Source organism: Bos indicus x Bos taurus, chromosome 25 (assembly GCF_003369695.1).
Source record: "Bos indicus x Bos taurus breed Angus x Brahman F1 hybrid chromosome 25, Bos_hybrid_MaternalHap_v2.0, whole genome shotgun sequence".
NCBI lineage: Eukaryota > Metazoa > Chordata > Mammalia > Artiodactyla > Bovidae > Bos > Bos indicus x Bos taurus.
Genome location: NC_040100.1, coordinates 21,274,828 through 21,294,116, shown reverse-complemented (window position 1 = coordinate 21,294,116; position 19,289 = coordinate 21,274,828). Strand labels below are relative to the sequence as shown.

General features: G+C 50.2%; 1 protein-coding gene across 2 annotated transcripts; it reads left to right on the top strand.

The window, feature by feature from the left end:
* The first annotated feature begins 19 nt into the window (after positions 1 to 19).
* On the top strand, positions 20 to 15,457 carry UBFD1 (ubiquitin family domain containing 1). 2 transcript variants are annotated; one of them, XM_027526704.1, is made up of 7 exons: positions 20 to 305; positions 491 to 811; positions 2,124 to 2,332; positions 4,881 to 4,946; positions 5,100 to 5,205; positions 9,288 to 9,370; positions 11,800 to 15,457. In XM_027526704.1, the coding sequence occupies exons 1-7, from the start codon at positions 281 to 283 to the stop codon at positions 11,908 to 11,910; spliced, it is 921 nt and encodes a 306-aa protein (XP_027382505.1). In that variant the 5' UTR covers positions 20 to 280; the 3' UTR covers positions 11,911 to 15,457. The 2 variants fall into 2 exon arrangements, with proteins under 2 accessions (XP_027382505.1, XP_027382506.1); XM_027526705.1 differs by lacking the exon at positions 9,288 to 9,370.
* The last annotated feature ends 3,832 nt before the right edge of the window (positions 15,458 to 19,289 follow it).

Below are 19,289 nucleotides of genomic sequence, written 5' to 3'. Positions count from 1 at the left end.
CAAGCCCACGCCCCCCTCCCAAGACTGCGGCCCCACTCGGCCTCAAGGGGGCAGAGCCTAGCAAGCGGGCGATTTCCCGGGCCCGCCCCCTTCGGTTCTCGAAAGCTAAAGCGTGGCAGGGGCCGGGCCGGGGAAGCGGAGGAGGCGGGTCTCCATAGAAACCTCCACCTGTTTCCGGCCAGGCTGTGCAAGATTAGGGGCTGCTGCGGGGGCCAATCTCAGCCAGCTCGCCTTTTCCCGGCGGCCTCTGCGGGAGCGGTGGGTGTTGTACACAATCATCATGGCGGCGGCCGGAGCCCCGGATGGTGAGTGTGGAGGGGGTGGCGGGCGCCCGGGTCGGGCAGGGATGAAGCGGGCGCTCCTAGGGGACGTGGCCCGGCGTTGGGGGGAGCAGTAACCTGGCTCGGGCGCATTGGTCCGGCGGCCCCCGCGCAGAGTCTGGTTCCAGGCCCAGCCCGCGGCGAGCGTCCACCCCCTAACCCCCTTGCAGGCATGGAGGAGCCTGGCATGGACACGGAGGCCGAGACCGAGGCGCCCGCGCGGTCCCTCAACTGCGTGGAGGCCGAAGCCGCGGCGGGGGCGGCGGCCGAGGACTCCTGCGCAGCGCGAGGCAACCTGCAGCCGGCCCCGGCCCAGCCCCCTGGGGACCCCGCGGCCCAGGCCTCGGTCAGCAACGGCGAGGACGCGGGCGGCGGCGCGGGCAGGGAGCTGGTGGACCTGAAGATCATCTGGAACAAGACTAAGCACGACGTCAAGTTTCCCCTGGACAGCACGGGCTCCGAGCTGAAACAGAAGATTCACTCTATTACAGGTAATCCCCGTGGCGCTGACAGCCTTCCCCACCGCACCTGCCTTCTGTATACGCTGTGCTAGGTATCGCGTTGCCAGTGTTCTTTCATCAGTTTTCTCAATGCTACCAACAGCCTGCCGAAGTAAGTAGTAATGTACCCGTTATTCAGATGGGGAAAATGAGAACCAAAGTCAGAGCCAATCGGCTGAGCTGGGTTTCAGGCCCAGCGCTGACTCTTAGGCCGAAGTTTCTAACTCCTGTTTCTAACATCTCCAATAAAATCACCTAAGGCGTTTGTTAAGTTTACAGCTTCTAGGCCCTTCCCCCTGGAGAGTTTGATTCAGTGGGGCTGGAATGTGGCCAGGAATTATTTTTAGCGAATGTTTCAGGTAATTCTAATAAGGGAAGTTTGGGAACCACTGCTGGTGGCTATCATGCTGGCCCCTTCACAGAAGCTCCTATTACGTAGATTTATTTTATTTACAGCACTTTGCCATCTGAAATGATTTCCTTTTTAAACTTTCTCTGGGTAGCCTGTAATCTCCATAAAAACAGAAACCTTATTGATTTCTATATCTGTGATATTTGTGGACATTCACTTACTATTTGAGTCACAGGGTGGTTGAGGAACTACTTGGAAGGAATAATACCTGATATGGCAATAGGTGGGTAGGTTTAGTCGCTCACTTGTATCCAACTCTCTGGTACCCTGTGGGCTGTATCCTGCCAGGCTCCTCTGTCCATGGGATTTCCCAGGCAAGAATACTGGAGTGGGTTGCCATGCCCTCCTCCACGGGATCTTTCCAACCCAGGGATCGAACCCAGGTCTCCTGCATTGCAGGCAAACTCTTTACCGACAGAGCCACCAGGGAAGCCCTGATATTACGATAGTGGTAAAGAATCCACCTGCCAGTGCAGGAGACATAAGAGATGTAGGTTCAATCCCTGGGTTGGGAAGATCCCCTGGAGGAGGAAATGGCAACCCACTCCAGTGGGTTCTTGCCTGACAAATTCCAAGGACAGAGGAGCCTGGTGGACTACAGTCCATGGGGTTGCAAAGAGTTGGACACGATTGAGCACCACATTGATTGGTTACTTAATACCTTGTGCTGCACTAAATGCTCTATATTTGTCCCATCTCTTAGTCCTTAAAGCAAATCTATACAGAAGGAACTATTGTCATCACTGTTATGACGTTTTGGAGGCTCGGAGAGGTTGTAAATTGCCTAAGAGCACAACAGTAATTAGCAATAAAGCAGTATTCACTTACGGGTCTGTTGTACAAAGAATATTTTTCATTTCCTTTTTTCACTGTCCTCTGCCTTTTCCCAAGGTCTCCCGCCTGCCATGCAGAAAGTCATGTATAAGGGACTTGTCCCTGAGGATAAGACATTGAGAGAAATAAAAGTGACCAGCGGGGCCAAGATCATGGTGGTTGGCTCCACGATAAATGATGTTTTAGCAGTAAACACACCCAAAGATGCTGCCCAGCAGGACGCAAAGGCCGAAGAGAACAAGAAGGAGCCCCTCTGCAGGCAGAAAGTGAGTCTGTTGTGTGATTGTTGGTCCTAGGAAGAGTGAGGCTTTGTCTTCTCGAGCCTAGGCTGGTTGTCTCCTTTCTAGAATAAGCTCCTTTTCGGACAGGGCCCATGATGGAAATTTATGGCAGCAGTTGGGTGCGGCTGGCTGTTGAGTGGAGGTGACAACTACCTGAGATTTGCATCTTTGTCTCGTCTGGCGGGTCAGTGTGTCTCAAGTCGATCTACTTTAGGATGAGGCCTTTGTAAAGGCAGGCTTCAGACCAGGTATTGAAACAGATGCAGGTTTCTCTCCTATTTAGCACCAGAGAAAAGTGCCACTATTAGAATTGATCCTGCATTCACACCAGTGATTACATTTGTTTTTTTGGCTTATGGCTTCCCCCAAGTCAACAAGCCTTTTTCTCCTAGGTAGGGAAATCAGTAGCTTTCAGCAGTCTCTCTGAAACTGGCTGTTTCAGGAAGCCAAATGAAGCTGACTTGGAAGATAACTACACTGATTTTTTTTTTTTTCTTCCCTCCTTCCTGGTCATGAAATGGGGCTCTGATTTTTCACGTGCTCTGTTGCTTGTTTCAGATGGAAGAGATCCAGCCTTGTTTTGTGCTCACTGTAGCGATTCAGATTCTTTTTGGCAACTAGGAAAAGTAAGAGTGTTTCACTGTGGAGGGAACTGGTTGAAAGAATGGTCACTTGCAGTCTTATCACCCAGCAAACCCCGCTCGTAGTTACAGAGCCTCCCGGCCACTCTTAGTGTGTTCCAGGATAATAGATATTCTCAACTCAACCTGTACCCTGCAGAGAGTAGACCGACCTTGACCAACATTAATTTCAGTGACCTTAGGCATCAAGGCACACGGCCAACAGTGTGACACAGTATTTTGTGTTACAGGTTTATAATCCCTCTATGTGCTACCAGAACCCCAAGTCTGAAAACCAAAAGTGTTCTTACAGATTAGGCAGCAACACCCGACCAGAATTAGCATTGATAGTCACGTTTTACCCTAGAAATGTTAACATGTTTGGTGACAGGTGTTTCCCAAGACCCCCACAAAGAATATCAAGTAATGTATTTTAAAACTGTATTATGTTTATACAAAACATTTGTCCATAGGATTTCAGATAAGGGATTGTAAACCTCTGTTCACATCTAAAAGGTGTTTATTTGGACATTTTCCCCTCCAGATATGGGGTGATATGAACCAGTTGAGTTCATTTCCATTTTCCTATCTTCCTTTGCCACGACATATGAAATTGTCAAATAGGAACATGTCAAACATGAGTCTTTCCCCTGGTCACGCCTTTGGAGCATAACATGCTTCTTAAATATAGGTTTTGAGTTACTAATGGTAGCTTAACAAGCTTAGAACTGTTCTCCACAGTGAAGGGAAAATTCTTCAAAAGTTACATGGGATGTATGAGTCAAATTAAACTTCTAATCCACACAGCTTTGTTCCATTGATGCCAGTTATGAGGCCTAAGGTGGCCTAATGAGAGGGACCCATTCTCCTAGTTTTTCATCAGCTTATTCAAGAATCTGGGGCTGATACGTAGAGTGACCTTGTGCTCGTAGTCTGGCACTTTGGAAGTCATTCCTAACCAGAGGGTTTCCGCCATGCCAGTGAGGGTTTGAACTGGCTTGTGGCCACCTGGTACTTAAATTCAATGAAATGTTTACTCTCTGCCCACCCATTACCCACAATTCTAGCTTGATCAGATAGCGACTGTACCTCTAAAGCCACAGATGGAGAGGAAACAAGACTCCGGCATTTGGACCAGACCAGAGCAGTTTTCGGGGGCTGTGTGCCTAATTAGAACCCTTTATGAGCCACTTCAAACTCCTGAGGAGGGAGTGGAATTCGGCTTACTGTCAGGCTATAGAGTAGTTAACGTTTCTCTTTGGAAAAGTGGCTCTTGAGCTTTCTGGTTAGCTCGGTTGAGGGTGGGGTGGTGGGGAAGATTTCTGCAGTGGGCTGAATCTCCATTTGTTGAAGAAATGTCCCTTCTAGGGAGCTAAGCTGACTGTCACATCCTTCGGGTTTCTGTGGGAGTTTGGGTGGACGGAAAGGGCTGTCCCCGTTTTGTACCTGCCAGGAGAGCAAGCACCCTTTGTGGCTCTCTTTAAGCCAGCTGTGTGGTCTTTTCAGTGGTGATTTCAGGGGAGGGAGAGAAGGAAGTCGAGTTTATGTGAATTAGCAACCTGGAAATCCTGATTGCTCTAAAGCTTTGATGTCTCCTACGGTAGCCACATGTGGCTGATTAAAATTCAGTAATATTAAGAATTCAGTTCTTACTCACGCTAGCCACATTTCAAGTGCTTGACAACCAAAGTGGCTCTCAGCTACTGTTTTGGACAGCACAGATACAGAATATTCCCATCACAGAAATTTTTGCTGGACACCACTGCCCTGTAGTGTCAGGGACCCATAATCTGTAGTCAGGACAAGCTTTTGAACCAAAATATTAAGGCTTGCTTCATCCTGTTTTTTAAAGAGGTAGTAAAAGATAGAAATGCAGTCAGCTGTTTCATATAATTATTTTTTCTGACTTGTAGCAACACAGGAAAGTGTTGGATAAAGGGAAACCTGAAGACGTGATGCCGTCTGTTAAGGGTGCTCAGGTAAGCCAAACTCCTTTGTGAGCATTCTCAAAAGGAACCAGCCTCCACCTCTGCCTTCTTGAGGTTCCTGCAGTCGTGTTCTCGACTCCTGTCTTCTCCTGCCTCGCCTTGTTACTGGTTCCTCTCTCTTTTACCATGCTCTTGTGCCCCCAGGAGCGCCTGCCAGCTGTACCGTTATCTGGCATGTACAACAAGTCTGGAGGAAAAGTGAGGCTTACCTTTAAGCTAGAACAAGACCAGCTGTGGATCGGCACTAAAGGTACGGGCTGCCCTCGCCTCTTCCTGGCTCACTGCCTCTGGCACCCAGCAGGGCTCGGGTTCACCTCTGCTCCTCAGTCTGGAATCTCTCTCTCCACTGTGCTTTGCGTGCTTTAGATTTTGCTTTTTGATGCTTGCCTCTATTTGGGCCCTCTTCCCTCATTCTTTTCCATCTGATCTCAGGGCCAATCCATCAAACATTGGCTCTTCAGTTGCAGCCAGAACCAGAGGTTCCAAACATGTGGCGTGAGGGCCAGGTCCTGTCTGTGGACAAGGGCTTTCTGAGTTTACACACAGTCTGTGAAAATCAAGAGATGTCACTGGATCAGAGTTTTTTGTTTGTTCGTTTTTTGTTTTGGCTTCTCTTGAAAAGAAGCAAAAGATCTAGCCATTCTGGACCTACGTTTTCACGCGGCAGAGAGAGATCAGTGGAGCCCAGTAGCCGTTGCAGGTGGACCACACTGTGGTCCTCACTGTCCCGTTCGTCTTTTACTGTGGCCAGCTTTGTTCACGTGTGTCACCTGCCTGGCCCCTGTAGGTCCGAGGCTGCCTGGGCTCAGGACCTGCCTTCCCTCCTTGCCTGGTTGCCCCCTGCTGCCCCCCACCTTCCCTGCCTGTGTCTGGGAGTCAGGCATGCTGTTTGCTGGGAAGTGTCTCTGACTGATGTCCCTCTCATTTCCCCCAGATGGTTCAAAGTCTTGTCAGTTACATTCTGGAATTATCTGCGTCTCTTTCTTTTCCCCTCTGTTGTGTCTGTTGATTCCTAGCATCTGTGAATTTTGTTAAAGCACGTTAACCTCTATGCCAACCCCCTCTGCAATCTCTTCTGTCCTGCCCGTCTTCCACACTGCTTTTTCTTCAGTGGTTCCTGTGTTCAAAAACCGGCTCTTTAAGGCCAAGTTCAGGTGCCTCAACCTAGTATCCAGTATTCTCAACCGTGGGGTTCACTTTTAGATTTTTGATCAGGTTCCTGCCCCACTTGCCCTGTTGTGCCTTGTATACTTGAGCTGCATCACTCCATGAGCTTCCCACCATGCTTTGCACAGGTCATGTTTCGGTCATGCTGTGCCTTTGCCCAGGATGCCTACTTCCTCTTCCTGTTATTAACAAAAATCTTCCAAGGTCCTAACATGCTTTTCTAAGGAAGCCTTCCCTGATATCTCCCCACCCTGCAAATGAGCTGCTGCCGCTTCTGTCCACAGAGCACCCTGCTTTATCCCTGGAGCACTCATTACTCTCAGACTTATCTGTCCCCCATCAGACTCCTGGAGGGAACCGAACATGCCCAGTTCCCCTGGTTCTGGCCAGCACTGCAGGTATTCAGAGCTCGAGGTAGATGTAAAGAGAAGTATAGTGGTGCGCATTGTGTAAGGCTAGCTGGTTTCAGGGACAGGCCATTTAGTATGATTCCGCTTAAAATGGGACCAAGGGGGTGTTAATTGCTCAGTTGTGGTCCGACTCTTTCCACCCCATAGACTGTGGCCCAACAGGCTTCTCTATCCACGGAATTCCCCAGATAAGAATACTGGAGTGGGTTACCATTCCGTTCTCCAGGGGATCTTCCAGACCCAGGGATTGAACCCTGGTATCCCACATTGTAGGCAGATTCTTTACCGTCTGAGTCACCAGGGAATCCCAAAATGGGACCAAAGTTTTAGGGAAAATAATTGGAGCAGGAGTGATGGGGAATGAGATTACAATCATCTTAAAATGTGAAAGTAGGTTTCTCATTTTTAACCCAGTCTTGTTTCTTAAAATGAACGAAGACCTAAACCGCCAAGACACTTGAGTTTTCTAATAGTTTTGTGATTCCCTGCCCCAGTCTTCTTTTTCACTTTGACTCTCACTGCATGGGCAAGGCAAGTTGTGCGTAAAACTTAAGGGCTTTCCCAGTCTTCCCAGGGTGCTTTTGAACTCTGTAGTAGGTCATTCTCTTCCACAGAGCCTGGCACATCATCAGTTTTCTTCAGTCATGAGCTGCCCCACCTCTGTCAGATCCTCGCTTCCTCATGACCTTGCAGGGGAGTTGGCTTAGTTCTCCATCGTCGGCAGGCTTGCTGGAACCCTGCCTCTTCCTTGGCCTGCACTTTCACTCCTGCAGCCTACTGGGAGGCTGGGATCAAGGCTGCTGGCCGGGAGGGTGGGTGCGGGTAGGGGAACTGGATGAGGACTGAGTGTGTAAGCCTTCGTTGGTTCCTAGGGAGTGTTTCCAGGTGGTGAAGTTCTATAGGATACAATGGCATAGCTGCTGGGGCTGATGACAGCCTCCCTTCCGTATGTTAGAGGTTTTGTTTCAGCTCATAGAAGCTACCACCTTTCTGCTGTGGCCTGAAGGCAGAGCTCTGGAAGAATCTTGGTGGATCACGGTTCAGAGCTGTTGAGAGTCTCGTGGCTCACCAGCCTCATTAAAGAGCCTGGCTGTGAACATGCGCGTCTTCAAAGGGTGACCAGGGCCAGGATTTCCATTCCCACCCAGGTGGTGGTGTCCGTGTCCCTCAGGCTTTCTTCCCACCGTGGGCCCAGGAGTCCTGCCCCCAGAGTGTCCTAAGCACTGTCCTAGGAGGACAGCTTGTTCTGGGAGTTGGCTTCCAGCCACTGGCTTCATATTTCTGCTGAAGTGACCGTCCCAGCAGCTCATTGACGTCTTTCTCAACGGGGTGCTTTATGGAGTGGCATGCAGTGGCCCCTACTTGTGGCTTAAACTGTCCTTGCTAGAGTGTGTGGGAGGCAGTACCGACAGCCTCAGGCCCAGCGGAGCGAGAAGAATGAGCTCCAGGCAGGAGATGGGACCTGTGACCTCGTGAAGCTGCCACGGGGAGCATGTGCCCTGTGTGTAGGGCACTCGGGTCTCTAATCTAGCTGATTGCTGTCACTTAGGAATGTGGGCCCAGGATTGTTGAATCTTCCGTGTTTTCAAGAGAAGCCCGAAGTCCATGTTTTTGTGTGAAATCTCTGGACGGTTCAAAATGGCTGATGTTTAAAACAGTTTCCATCTTAAAAGACCAGTGCTGGTCAGATCCTGCTTGTGGGTGACTGTGTTAGAGCCACTCAGAAAATCAAAATCTGAATGAGCATCTTCAGGCCCCATCTCCCTACCCGCCTTTTTCAGAGACCCATAGGATAGAAGTTATGTGTCTCAAGCCACTAGCTAGATGACAGTCCAGGGCTCTAAGTTCCTGGGGTTTTGTCAGCTTATCTCTTTTTTAGATTTTTGCTTTGTGCAAAGCCCGTAGTGAGCTTTTTCCAGCACGGTTTCACCTTTTGCTGAGAGCTCCCTGTCCCGAGGTGTCTGCTGCTTCCGGGCGGTGGTTTTGCCGCACAGGCACCACCGCCCTCTTTGATGCTGCTTGTCTCCAGTCTCATCTCACTCCAGGCATGCCTCGCTGCCGCCTCTTTCTTAACTGCCATCCTTAGACTTGCTGCAGAAGGGCTTCTGACCCGATGTGATAAGTACATCCCGAGGGTTAACCAGAAGAGGTCATGGATGTTCTCAGAGAGCTTGTTCAAGTTTGTGTGTTTGGAGGGGTAGGAGACTGGGGAGGGAAGGGGCTGGGAGGAAGAGTGGGCAGGATCAGAGTGGGAGACTGGGGAGGGGGAGGGAGAGGGGCTGGGATTGGGGGTGAGGTGGATCTGGGTGGAAGACTGGGAGGGAGGGGGCTGGGAGGGAGAGTGGGCAGGATCAAGGGATAGAAACTGGTCTTAAAACCCCAAGCAGCCAGCCCCCTTCCTGTACAAGTAGCAGGGGGGTACAGCTGCCTCCTCCTGGTCCCTTGACTATCCCAGGCACCAAAGACCTCAGCTGGGGCTGGGCTTGGCGACAGGGGTGCAGAGGAGCTTCCTGGGTATTTGTCAGTCATCAGGCTGCAGAGAGAAACACCAGGATAGCTCTATCTGTGCTCTCGGAAACCTTTAATACACACCTGCCAAATCTGTACCCCATTTGCTCCTAGGAAGTCCCCACCTCCCAAACAGGGCTTGAGGTGCACTGGCCAGAAGGTGAGGGTGGGGATGGATCCCCAGCCGCCAGCCTGAGGAGGGGTGGGGGGGGGCCTTTAATGATTTCTGTGATCCCTCTCAACTTAGAGCGGACTGAGAAACTGCCCATGGGTTCCATTAAAAACGTGGTCAGCGAGCCCATCGAAGGGCACGAGGACTATCACATGATGGTAAGTGGCCGGCGGCCTCGCCCGCACCGCCTCCAGCAGGGAGGGGAGAGCTCAGTGTGGAGAAGACAACAGTCTAAGACCCTCCTTTTGTCTTCCCATTCTTAGAACTTAATCCATGACCTGCTCCTAGTTCTGTTGATTTTGCAGCTGACCGCCCCCCCCACCCACCACCTTCACGCAGTTTAAAGGGGATACATTTTTATCTCTTGCAAGTCTCTCATATCTATAATATTTTGTTTTTAGACCAGGAAAATAAATGCAAAGAGGAGGTTAATGGCTTGTGGGTCTTCATTTTAAGTTTTGTCTCTTGTATGAAACAGAGCTTCCCACTAGCCTTGGTGCCAGGTGTCAGGGCACCAGGCTGCCCCCTTCTGCTGTGAGGTGCTTACCCTGGGGGGCTGCCCTCGAGTGGCCAAGGATCCTGTGGGGAGGGTGGGGCCTTGACCTGGTTCTGCCTGGAGTTGCGCTCAGGGGAGCGGCTGCTCTTACGCAGACAGAGCCTCTGGAGACGTTCTCTGGGTCTGCAGAGCAGAGCAGGGACGAGCAACCCTGAGCAGTGAGGCAGAGCCCTTCCGCTCTCCCAGCACTGTTGAAGGGGCCGCTTTAAAAGTGAAGTTGAGCCGCCTCTTTCCAAAGTCGCTGTGGCAGGGACGGGACCTGAGCAGCAGTAGGGAGCGAGTGGGGCCACCTGCTCTGCTCAGTCTGCGGAGGCGACCTTGCGGTAGCCACGTCACCCCGTCCCAGGGAGGAGCTGCCACTCGCAGCTGGCGTAGAGTTTGCGGTAGAGGGAGGCATTGGGAAGTCCGGGAAGAGGGCGTACCCAGCCGTGACCCTTCTCTCGGCAGATGGCAGGGCCCCTGGCTCTGGGAAGCCAGCCAGCCGTGTCCCCTGTGTAGGCCTCTGGGGGTCTGGCAGTGCAGGGTTGCCCCAGGCCGCGGTTGGCAGTGCAACTCTGGGTGCCCAGCTCACCGGTCCTCTTCCTGGTAGAGGTGGTGATGGCTCAGGCTCCTCCCAGGCCCTCTAGTCTCTGTGTAGGGCTTGCAGGTGATTTGTTATTTTTTTGCTCAGTTATTTTTTCTGTTTTAAAAGTTGGACTTTAATATTGTCATCTGGGCCCCTCCCTTCACTCCGTTTTGAAAGATTTGTCCCACCAGTTTGACCCCATAAGGTTCACAGCCACAGTTTTCAGTCTGGGGAGAGGAATTTCCAACAAGTAGCATGGACCATTTTGGACATATTGTAAGGAGGTGGTGTGGATGGCTAATGCTTTTGCATTTAGTTTAAATGCCGATTTCTCTCTGGAGCTGTTGCTGGCAGAGGGAGGTTCTAATTGCCCCCTTTCTTTTCTAAGCACCATCGAGTGCCTTGGCCTTTGTCTTAATGAAGATATCTATTCCCTCTTTGCAGGTGCCATTTCACTAGATTCACAGTTCACCTTAGAAAAGGGTGGCTGTGCTTTTTCATTTTTACAGAAATGTTAAAGAGTACTGAAAAGAACCAAGAGTACTATAACAAACCCATATATCCATCAACCAAGAAATGACTGTTGTAAATATCTTGCAACTTGTTTTCAGTCTTGCTTTAAATAAAAGAAAACCCACCAACAGTGAATATGTCCCCATTGTCTTCCCCTCCCCCTTTGCCCTTGTCATGATTTATCACGTGGATCCTTCCCATCTCTATGCGTTTATTTTCACGTGTATCCATGACCAAGATACAGTATTGTTTTGTGTTTTTTCAGTTTTCATAAATGGTATCATGGTATGTATCGTTCTGCAACTTGCTTTTTTTTGGCTCGACATTATGATCTGTCTGTATTCACTCTAGATCCAGTTCATACCTTGTAAAAGTAAATCCAGTGTTCATATGAGTAGGTTATTTTTAATTTTGCGTTCCCTTACCGATGGATATGTAGGTGGTTTCCAGGTTTTTATCATTTCTGACAGTGCTGCTTTCAACACTTCTGTCTCCTCGTGCATGTGTGGCCGTTTGCCTAGGGCAGTGGTTCTCAAACTGGTGTCTGGGTCGGCAGTGTTAGCTCACCTGGGAACTTGTTAGACATGCAGATCCTCAGGCCCCACCCCAACTCTCTGGAATCAGGAAGTCTCAGGGCTGGAGCCCCCAGTCTGATCTAACAAGCCCCCAGCTGGCCCTGCTGCACACGTGAGTTTGGGAACCACCGCTTTAGGATCGGCTATGCCTAATGCTCCCACACCTTTTTATGTTTTATTTATTCCTTTATTTTTGATAGGAGAATGCTCCCCATGTGCACAGTTGTTTTTGTTTTTTTTTTTCCCCTTCCCATTTTAATGAATCACTTCTCAGCCCCCCCCCCCCCCCCCCCCCCCCCCCCCCCCCCCGTTTGTTGTGCTGCCTGCTCAGTCTCCTGACCTCTGAAGTACCGCTTGGTTTTCCTTTTTCCCTTCCAGGCGTTTCAGTTGGGCCCCACGGAAGCCTCTTACTACTGGGTGTACTGGGTTCCAACTCAATATGTGGATGCAATCAAAGACACTGTGCTGGGGAAATGGCAGTATTTTTGAAAGCACTTTCACCTCTGGCCCAGGAGACTGACCCAAAGTGAAGGACATTGCTGGGAGAGGCCTGCAGCATCCCTGGATTTCAGAGTTCTGGAACTTTGTTCAAAAATATCTATATCCAATCTGAGGTGATGTGGTGACTGAAGCCAGAGGTGATGTACTTTCACCATTAGCTTAATTTTAACTTAAAATCACCGGTTCCCTTTCTTGCAGTCAGCTTCATACCATTTTTAAAAGTCAATACGGTGGAAATCAATAAATCTGAATTCTGAACATGTTGTGTGGAATACTCTTAAGTGTGTTTGAGAGTAGATCTACCAATTGTGTTTAGAAAGGAATGATCAAAAGCTTTCTGATTCTTTGGTTGTTGTTTGTTTTTAAGTGATTTCACCTGAAATATTTTCATAACTCTTTGGTTGCAAACATTTGGACTGCATTGTGATGAGTTGGGGGTGGGTTTTTTTTTTTCCTTTTTCATATAAAATTGTATGCAAAATGTGGGGGTTAGTAAGCCATATTTCTCTGTCCACTGGTTCAGAATGAATTCTTTCCCTTCTTATTTTCTCACTTCCTAGATGGGAATTTTTGTTTCTGAAAACCCAAAGATGTCAGTTCCTCCTTTTGTACCTCATCACCACTTCCTTGCCTGGCCTCCCTCCCGCCACGCTGCTGCTCGTGAATGCATGGCGGGAGAGGAAGAGCCAGGGGTCTGGTCGGGGCACTCACAGGGCTCTGGTGTGTGCTGAGCAGCGGAGTGTGTCCCAGCGACTCCGGTCTGACCGTCTTGCCCTTTGGGCCCCGATCTCTGGGGAGATGGCACTGCCGCTTTGACAGTTGCCTACAGCCCTCGCTGATTGGGCTTTGAGGCCCAGCCTGGCATGGGTGTGCCGACAGAGGCCCCTCTGAGAGGAGCCAGGTGGAAGCCAGTTATACAGCCATACAGCCACAGACCCAGATCCTTCCTCCTTTCTTTAGAAGTTTTGAGAAACCCTTCAGCAGTCCAATGATTCTTTCAGTGACGTGTCTGCATCTGGTCCTTCTGCTCATGCATTACGTTCAAGTGTCCTTCATCCCAGGTTTAGAGATGCTGCCTTTCTCAAGAAGAAGTCATCTGACCTAGTGGGTTGGCCGATGTATTTCAACATCGAAAATGGGATAAACAGCTTTTGTGATTAGCTCTCCCTCTTCCGGGTTTAGCCCTTACCGTCCTCTGTCCACGTGAAGTTCTGTCGTCTCCCAGTGGTTTGGTTGACTCTGGAACGAGGGACGGTCTCTTGGTGAATGATACCCTTTGTGCTGTTTGCTGTTGCTCTGCTGCTGTCTTTGCGATTCTCCTCTCACTGGTGCAGGCCCTCATAGTAAGGTTTGGCAAGAGATGTCCCAAATGTCACATTCTGGATTCTAGACTGTTAGCCTTCTTTCTGTGAAACGTATTAGCATGTGTTCGCCTAAGATGACTATTCCTTGTGAGCCAGTTCATGGTGATCGTCCGCGCCCTTCCCCTTCTAAGCCGTAGTTCAAGAATCCAGCCCATCCAGACCAACTCTTGCTTTTCGTGGTGTTGTCCATGCCAGGTTACGGATCTAGGCAGGAAACTCCTCTTGCTTTTCTGGGGGGTACAAGTTCGTCTGGGAAGTGTAGCATCCAGGAGATGGCCTGTTTTCCACCCCTTGCAAAAGGCGCAGTACCTGTAGCTCTTCTGTCCTTGTCAGCCCACAGTCCTTGGAGGAAAGAGCATGTCTTTGCTGCTCGTGGAAGCCTTGCTCTGCAGTTGACAGGCCTCGCGTGCTCACAGAGTGGCGGCGCGGTTTGAATGCTGCTCTTTCTGTTGGCCAGCCTGCCTGTCCCAGAGGCTTGTCCAGACAGTGCCACACGCCCGCTCTTGAAGCAGGCATCCTGTCCCCGTTTTGTGGGGCTGCTCCCCAAGGCCCTTCCCACCAGGTTCCCCCTTCGCCCTGCTCGGGCGGCTGCCCCCCGCCCACCCCTGCCACCTGATGCCCCTTCCTCCCAGTGACAGCGTGCGTACCGACTCCCTGCTCCCCAAGGGCCAAACCGCTTCTCGCTCAGGCCGGTGTCGTCTCAAAACAGGACCAAAGCCTGTGTGAGCCTTTTTATTTGAAGTAAAAATGGTGCTTTTTTCCTTACTTGGAGATCTTCTATATAAATACTGTAAATGACATCTTTTCGTACGGACCTGTTCGAGCGTTGCTTTCCAGAGCCCACGAACAGTGCTGGCCCGATCTTGGGCTCTGGCTGCCCCATCCGTGTGGAGCCCTTGCAGGAAGCCCCGGCGAGCAGAGGAGCCGTGCCTGGGTCCCAGCAGCGCTCACTAGTCTGTCACTTGGCCCGTGAGCGGGCTCGTCGTCATCTTCTTATGGTCCAGGATGTACTGACTAAATCTGTGTTAGCAAATTCAGACACTCCTTCCCCTTCAGTAGCATCACAGTGTTCATTCTCCCTCAGGCTTCTCTCCACGCGGAGTCCTCGCTGGGGAGGGGGCAGGACCCCTCGCGGGGCTCTGAGGGTGGACGGGGGTGAGGCTGCCTTCTCTCGTGGAGCTGGCAGCCCTTTCGCAGGACAACAAGCCTTTCCTTCCCTCCCCTCCGCCACTTGGCAGACTAGTGACGAGGTATCCCTGCTCTCAGCTCTGTTTCAGTCAGCCTTTTCAGAAAACTGAGAGAGATGGTCTCGAGACTTGCTCCGACTCTTTGGTATTCAGTATTCAACTATTTGGTATTGTTTTAATCGATGATGGGCCTTTTGCAAGTAGCGTCAGCTCTTTTTAAAAAGAAAGTCAAGCTGAGCTAAGGGTGCACTTTGCTGTATTGCAGACATGGTGGGCCAGGTGAGGCCTCTGTAGGCTCCTGCTTTCCATGACGAGGGCCAGGGAGACGCCCTTCGCCACTCAGTTGCTGGATCTCAGCTGGAAGGGGCTGCCTTGCTTCTTCCTCTCCCTTTCACCAGGTGCCTGGAGGAACGGTCCCGGGCACTCACACTTGGCCCGCCCTCTTTGCCAGAGGCAGGACCCTGTGTGCCAAGGGTGGCTTGCTTTCCACCCTGTCCTCTGAGGGCGCTTCTTTCTCTCCTGGCCTGTTGTCTTGGGAAGGATAGTCCTTTTGTCTTCAGGCTTTGTGATCAAGTCATCTCCAGTTAGGACTGGCACCTGTTCCCTTCTTTGCGGGGCCTGGTGGCCTTTCTGAAGTCGCAGGTGGTCAGGAGCCCTCCAGTGTGTGTCACATCTGGTCAGTTGACCTGCCAGGCTGGGTGGTTCTACTGCTTTCTGAATTTCTAAGAATCTCTTTTTCTTTCCTAACGAGTTCTGCTGATTTATTTGACAATGTACGTAAGTACCCTGTTCTCCTTGTGGTGTACGCTCTGTTCTGGTTTTTGTTTTTAATCAAATGCCTGTTTGGGAGGAGATGAACGTATTTAGTCTATTAGATTTGCGCTGCTGGAAAATTTTTTTTTTTAAAGTGTAACCTTGACTAGCTGTCTTATTATTGTTTATCCTGTAAGATTAGTCTATCAATTAAAGTTTGATAATTAATTGTGGCTCCTTTTCCTTCCAGTTCTTCATGCGCCTGGTCTGTACTGGGGGTTGACAAACATTGAAACTGGGCCCAGAGTTACTTTTGTCCAGTTGTGGGGTACCATGTTACCATCTTCCTTGTTTGGCTTTTAGGTATAGCCACATTTGTTCCTGCTGAAAATAGCTGATAAAGGGATCTGACTTGATGCGCTCCATGTGAGTCCAGCTCCCAGCTTGGCGGTCAGCCATGTCCCTGTCAGGGCCTTCCTCCTCTGCCCGGCCCCCAGGGGCTGGAGGGCAGGCCGTCATGCAGTCCTCACTCTTCTAGGACACGTTTGATCAAACACTGAGATGGAGATGCAGCTTCAGCCGCAGCCACAAAGACCCAGGAGGAAGGAGGGAGGTCCGTTACCAACAGCGGGATGAATGCAGAGATCTGGGCATGGGCAGTGACTGTAGTTGGCAGAACTGGTTTTGACCCAGCACTGCTCCCACTGGACCCTCTCTCCTCTTCGCCCTACTTGGTAAATGTTCCTGAAGGTTCTGGTCTCACTGCCCCTTCCTGGCTCTTTGTAGTTTCCCATTGCCTCATAATCCTTGAACCACACCGTTAGATTCTTAAGGTTTTGACTGATATGGGGGTGGGGGCTGTGCTCCATGCTGTATGTGGCCTGATGCCCCTGGGGAATCTTCTGTCTGCATAAAGGGCACTTCTGAACTGTTATTGGAGGCACCTTAAACCGGGTAGGGTGATGGAGCCTCCTCAGACGGAGAATGAGATGAACTCCACTCTGAATATCGTACCATATTTTGGGGGGAGACACCTTGGCATTTTCTCAGCTGTGGGTAACTCAGAACACTCGACAGCAGGGACCCCACAAAACACTGTCATAAGGGCAAGAGGCGAGGACTTTTTCCTGCTCTTGCCCGAAGCGGTCTGTTTAACTCATCCTGGTTGTAGGAGGTTGCTGTGCTTCCCACCCAGGAGGCCTCTGCCGACACCACTGGGCTGTTTTCAGCTGGGATTAACCTCTGCCTTTTCCAGTTTCTCGAGGCTATTTTTGTTCTGAAGCCTTATTAGCCTGTCTTATTCTACTGATAGACCCCTCCTTACTCTTCACCTCATTTTATAACTCCTGACTTTCAAGTTTCTATTTCTCACTTTCCTCTCTCATTGTAATCACTTGCTGTCTTCCCTTTTTTGTACATTTTCAAACCTACAGAAAGTTGAAAAATGCTAGTGACCACGTCATGCATTCACCTGGGTTCACCAGTTGTTAAAACGTTAACTCCATCTGCCTTCTCTTCACATGCATACTTTATTTTGCTGAATCATTTGACTGCCTTACAGATGCCATGACATGTTTCGTGTGGACACGTAAGCAGCATCTCCAAAGAGTAAGGCCATTATTACACCTTAGCACGACACGGGTACCTCACCTAAGAAAACGAATGTCAATTCAGTAATATTACCTAATATATAGATGATGTGAAATTAGTAATACTAGTTAATACATCTTCTAGAATGGTTCTTCCCAATCAGTAATTCTTAATGTTTCTGAGTCCTGTATTTTTTTAAAAATATCCTTTTAACTTTGTCATTGCTAGCCTTGCTCTCCCTTTAAAGAAACCTCCCCTCCGTGTGTCTCTAATCATCATTTGTATCCTGACCCCCTGCTCTCTTCTCTTCCTGTCTTGAGTGTTAACCCTGTTACCAAGGCTTCTGGAGCTGTGGTTCTGGAGGTGGTCGGGGAACAGGCACCCACCTGGCAGAGTCACCTTGTTCTCTGCTCTCCCTCCCACATGTGAGACTTGCTGACTGCAGGGATCCACGACTGAGGACTCAGTTATTGGTGACAAACCCAGTTCATGTGAATTACGCAAGGGGATTGTAACCAGAAAGTCCAGTGTCAGACCTAGGCCTGTGTGGGCACCCAATTCACATCGGGTGCCTGACCCTCCAGCTCTCAGCTCTACTTTGTTCTCTGTTGACTCAGCTTCGAGCAGATGCAAGCCCGAGGGAAAGAGAAGTGTTTTCTTGCCCAGGAATTCCAGAGTAGAAATACCAGACAGGGCTCTTACTGGCATGTTACCCTGCCCTCCACAAAACACACAGGCACAATAACCTTAGCATCCGAGACGTGTTGTTCCCGGTGACTTCAGCTGTGAGTCTGGGGCTTTCAGATGAACACTCCAGCACTCCAGACTGTAGAAGACCGCAGCTGTGGCAGCCACCCGGCAGGCTTTGGACCTCATGCTCTGCGCCAGGCCAGTTACTGGGAAAGGACCTCCTGCAGGGCTCCAGCCTCGGGGAAGAATGGGTGCTCCTGAACCCTCTCTCCAGGGAGGCACATTGTTTAACATCAGCTCTTGCATTGAGTCTGTCCACTGCCAGGCACCGGGACAGATAAAATATGTGCGTTCCATTGTCATCACTCCATCACCTCTTGTCAGCCCCTTACCCATCGGAGGAAACTTTGAGAAGAGACCTAGCCAAGGTCACATGCCTGTCACAGACCGAGGCTGTGATTCAGAATCCAGATGTGCCTGACCCCAGAGTCGGCTCCGAGATGCTGGTCTTATTGTTGAGAACTTAAGAAAGAGCTTGGCTACTTTGTTTTGCTTTCATATTTTTTTTCTTTTTTCTCCCCGGTTTATTTATCTTAAGGGTACTAACATATGTTTGTGAGTTGTTTTTTAAACTTTGAACTTTGATATTTATTGCTTAGCCACCATTTAGAAAATCGAGACAGTAAATAGTACATGGGCTTGATAGAGAAATCTCAAATGGTAGGTTAAGTCTCACGTAGTTCTTCTAGCTCTCCACCCCACCTGTGTTCCACCCCTGAAGGAAGCAGAGTTCACTTTAGGCTTAAGCACCAAGAGGCCATCCCATGAGCAGAGGGTTGGTCATTCCCACGTAAATCCCTTATCAGAGTTGGGGTATCCACAGAGGAACTTCAAAGCAGGAGGAGGAAACAGGTCCAGAGGAAGCACCTCACAAACATATTCCAGCCTAGAGTTCTAGATCATTATCTGTCATCTGTTTGGGTATCCCACAAGCAAATCCAACATCCCAAACTGAAACGATATCCCTCTTCCTTTTCCTTTTTGGCCACTCCACGTGGCATGCCAGATCTTAGTTCCCTGATCAGGGACTGAACCCGCATCCCGGTGCAATGGAAGCATGGAGTCTTAACTGGCTGGGCCACCAGGGAAGCCCCTGTATCCCTCTTCAGTCTGACCCTCCTCTCTTCCCTCTTATAGACAGCAGTTCACCCAGGACCAGTAGCCCTAAGCCATGAACTTGAGAGATACCCTAGACTCTCACTTCCTCTGTCATCTGACCACCTGCTATTTTTATCCCTGGAGTATTTTTGCAATCCCTCTTCTCTTTATCCCAACCTGCAAATCTGCATCTTTCTCTTGGGTTCTTCTGGTACCCAGCACTTGCGTCACCTTCAGTTTACCCTTTGCACAGCTGGCTGCCAACCACTGAGCTCAAGTATGGCTGGCTGCTTCTGCTCTGGGAAATCCTGTGCCTACTGCCTACAAGTTCCTTACCAGACAAGGGAGGCCCTGCTTCGTGACCTGATCCCAGCCACAGCTTTAACCACAGGCCAACCCAGGATTTCACCCTCCAGTCATAACCCCTGCCTGAACCAATGGCATTCACCTCCTGTGCTCACGTGGTGCTGCCGTGGCTCCTGCCCATGCCATGGGGCTGACCCCGGCGGAGCCTTAGGAATACAGCCCAGGCTTCACTGCTTGAGAATTCCTTTCCCAAGCCTCGGCTCCTAATGAACTACTCCCAGTTTTCACAGATGTCTTACTTTTTCCACAAAATGTGTTT

What these genes read in the sequence shown, in the direction of transcription:
- UBFD1 (XM_027526704.1), top strand. Translation starts at nt 281, where the DNA reads ATGGCGGCGGCCGGAGCCCCGGATG. An exon ending in GGCGGCCGGAGCCCCGGATG is followed by an intron (nt 306 to 490) that starts GTGAGTGTGGAG and finishes ACCCCCTTGCAG; the next exon opens with GCATGGAGGAGCCTGGCATG. An exon ending in AGCCCCTCTGCAGGCAGAAA is followed by an intron (nt 2,333 to 4,880) that starts GTGAGTCTGTTG and finishes TCTGACTTGTAG; the next exon opens with CAACACAGGAAAGTGTTGGA.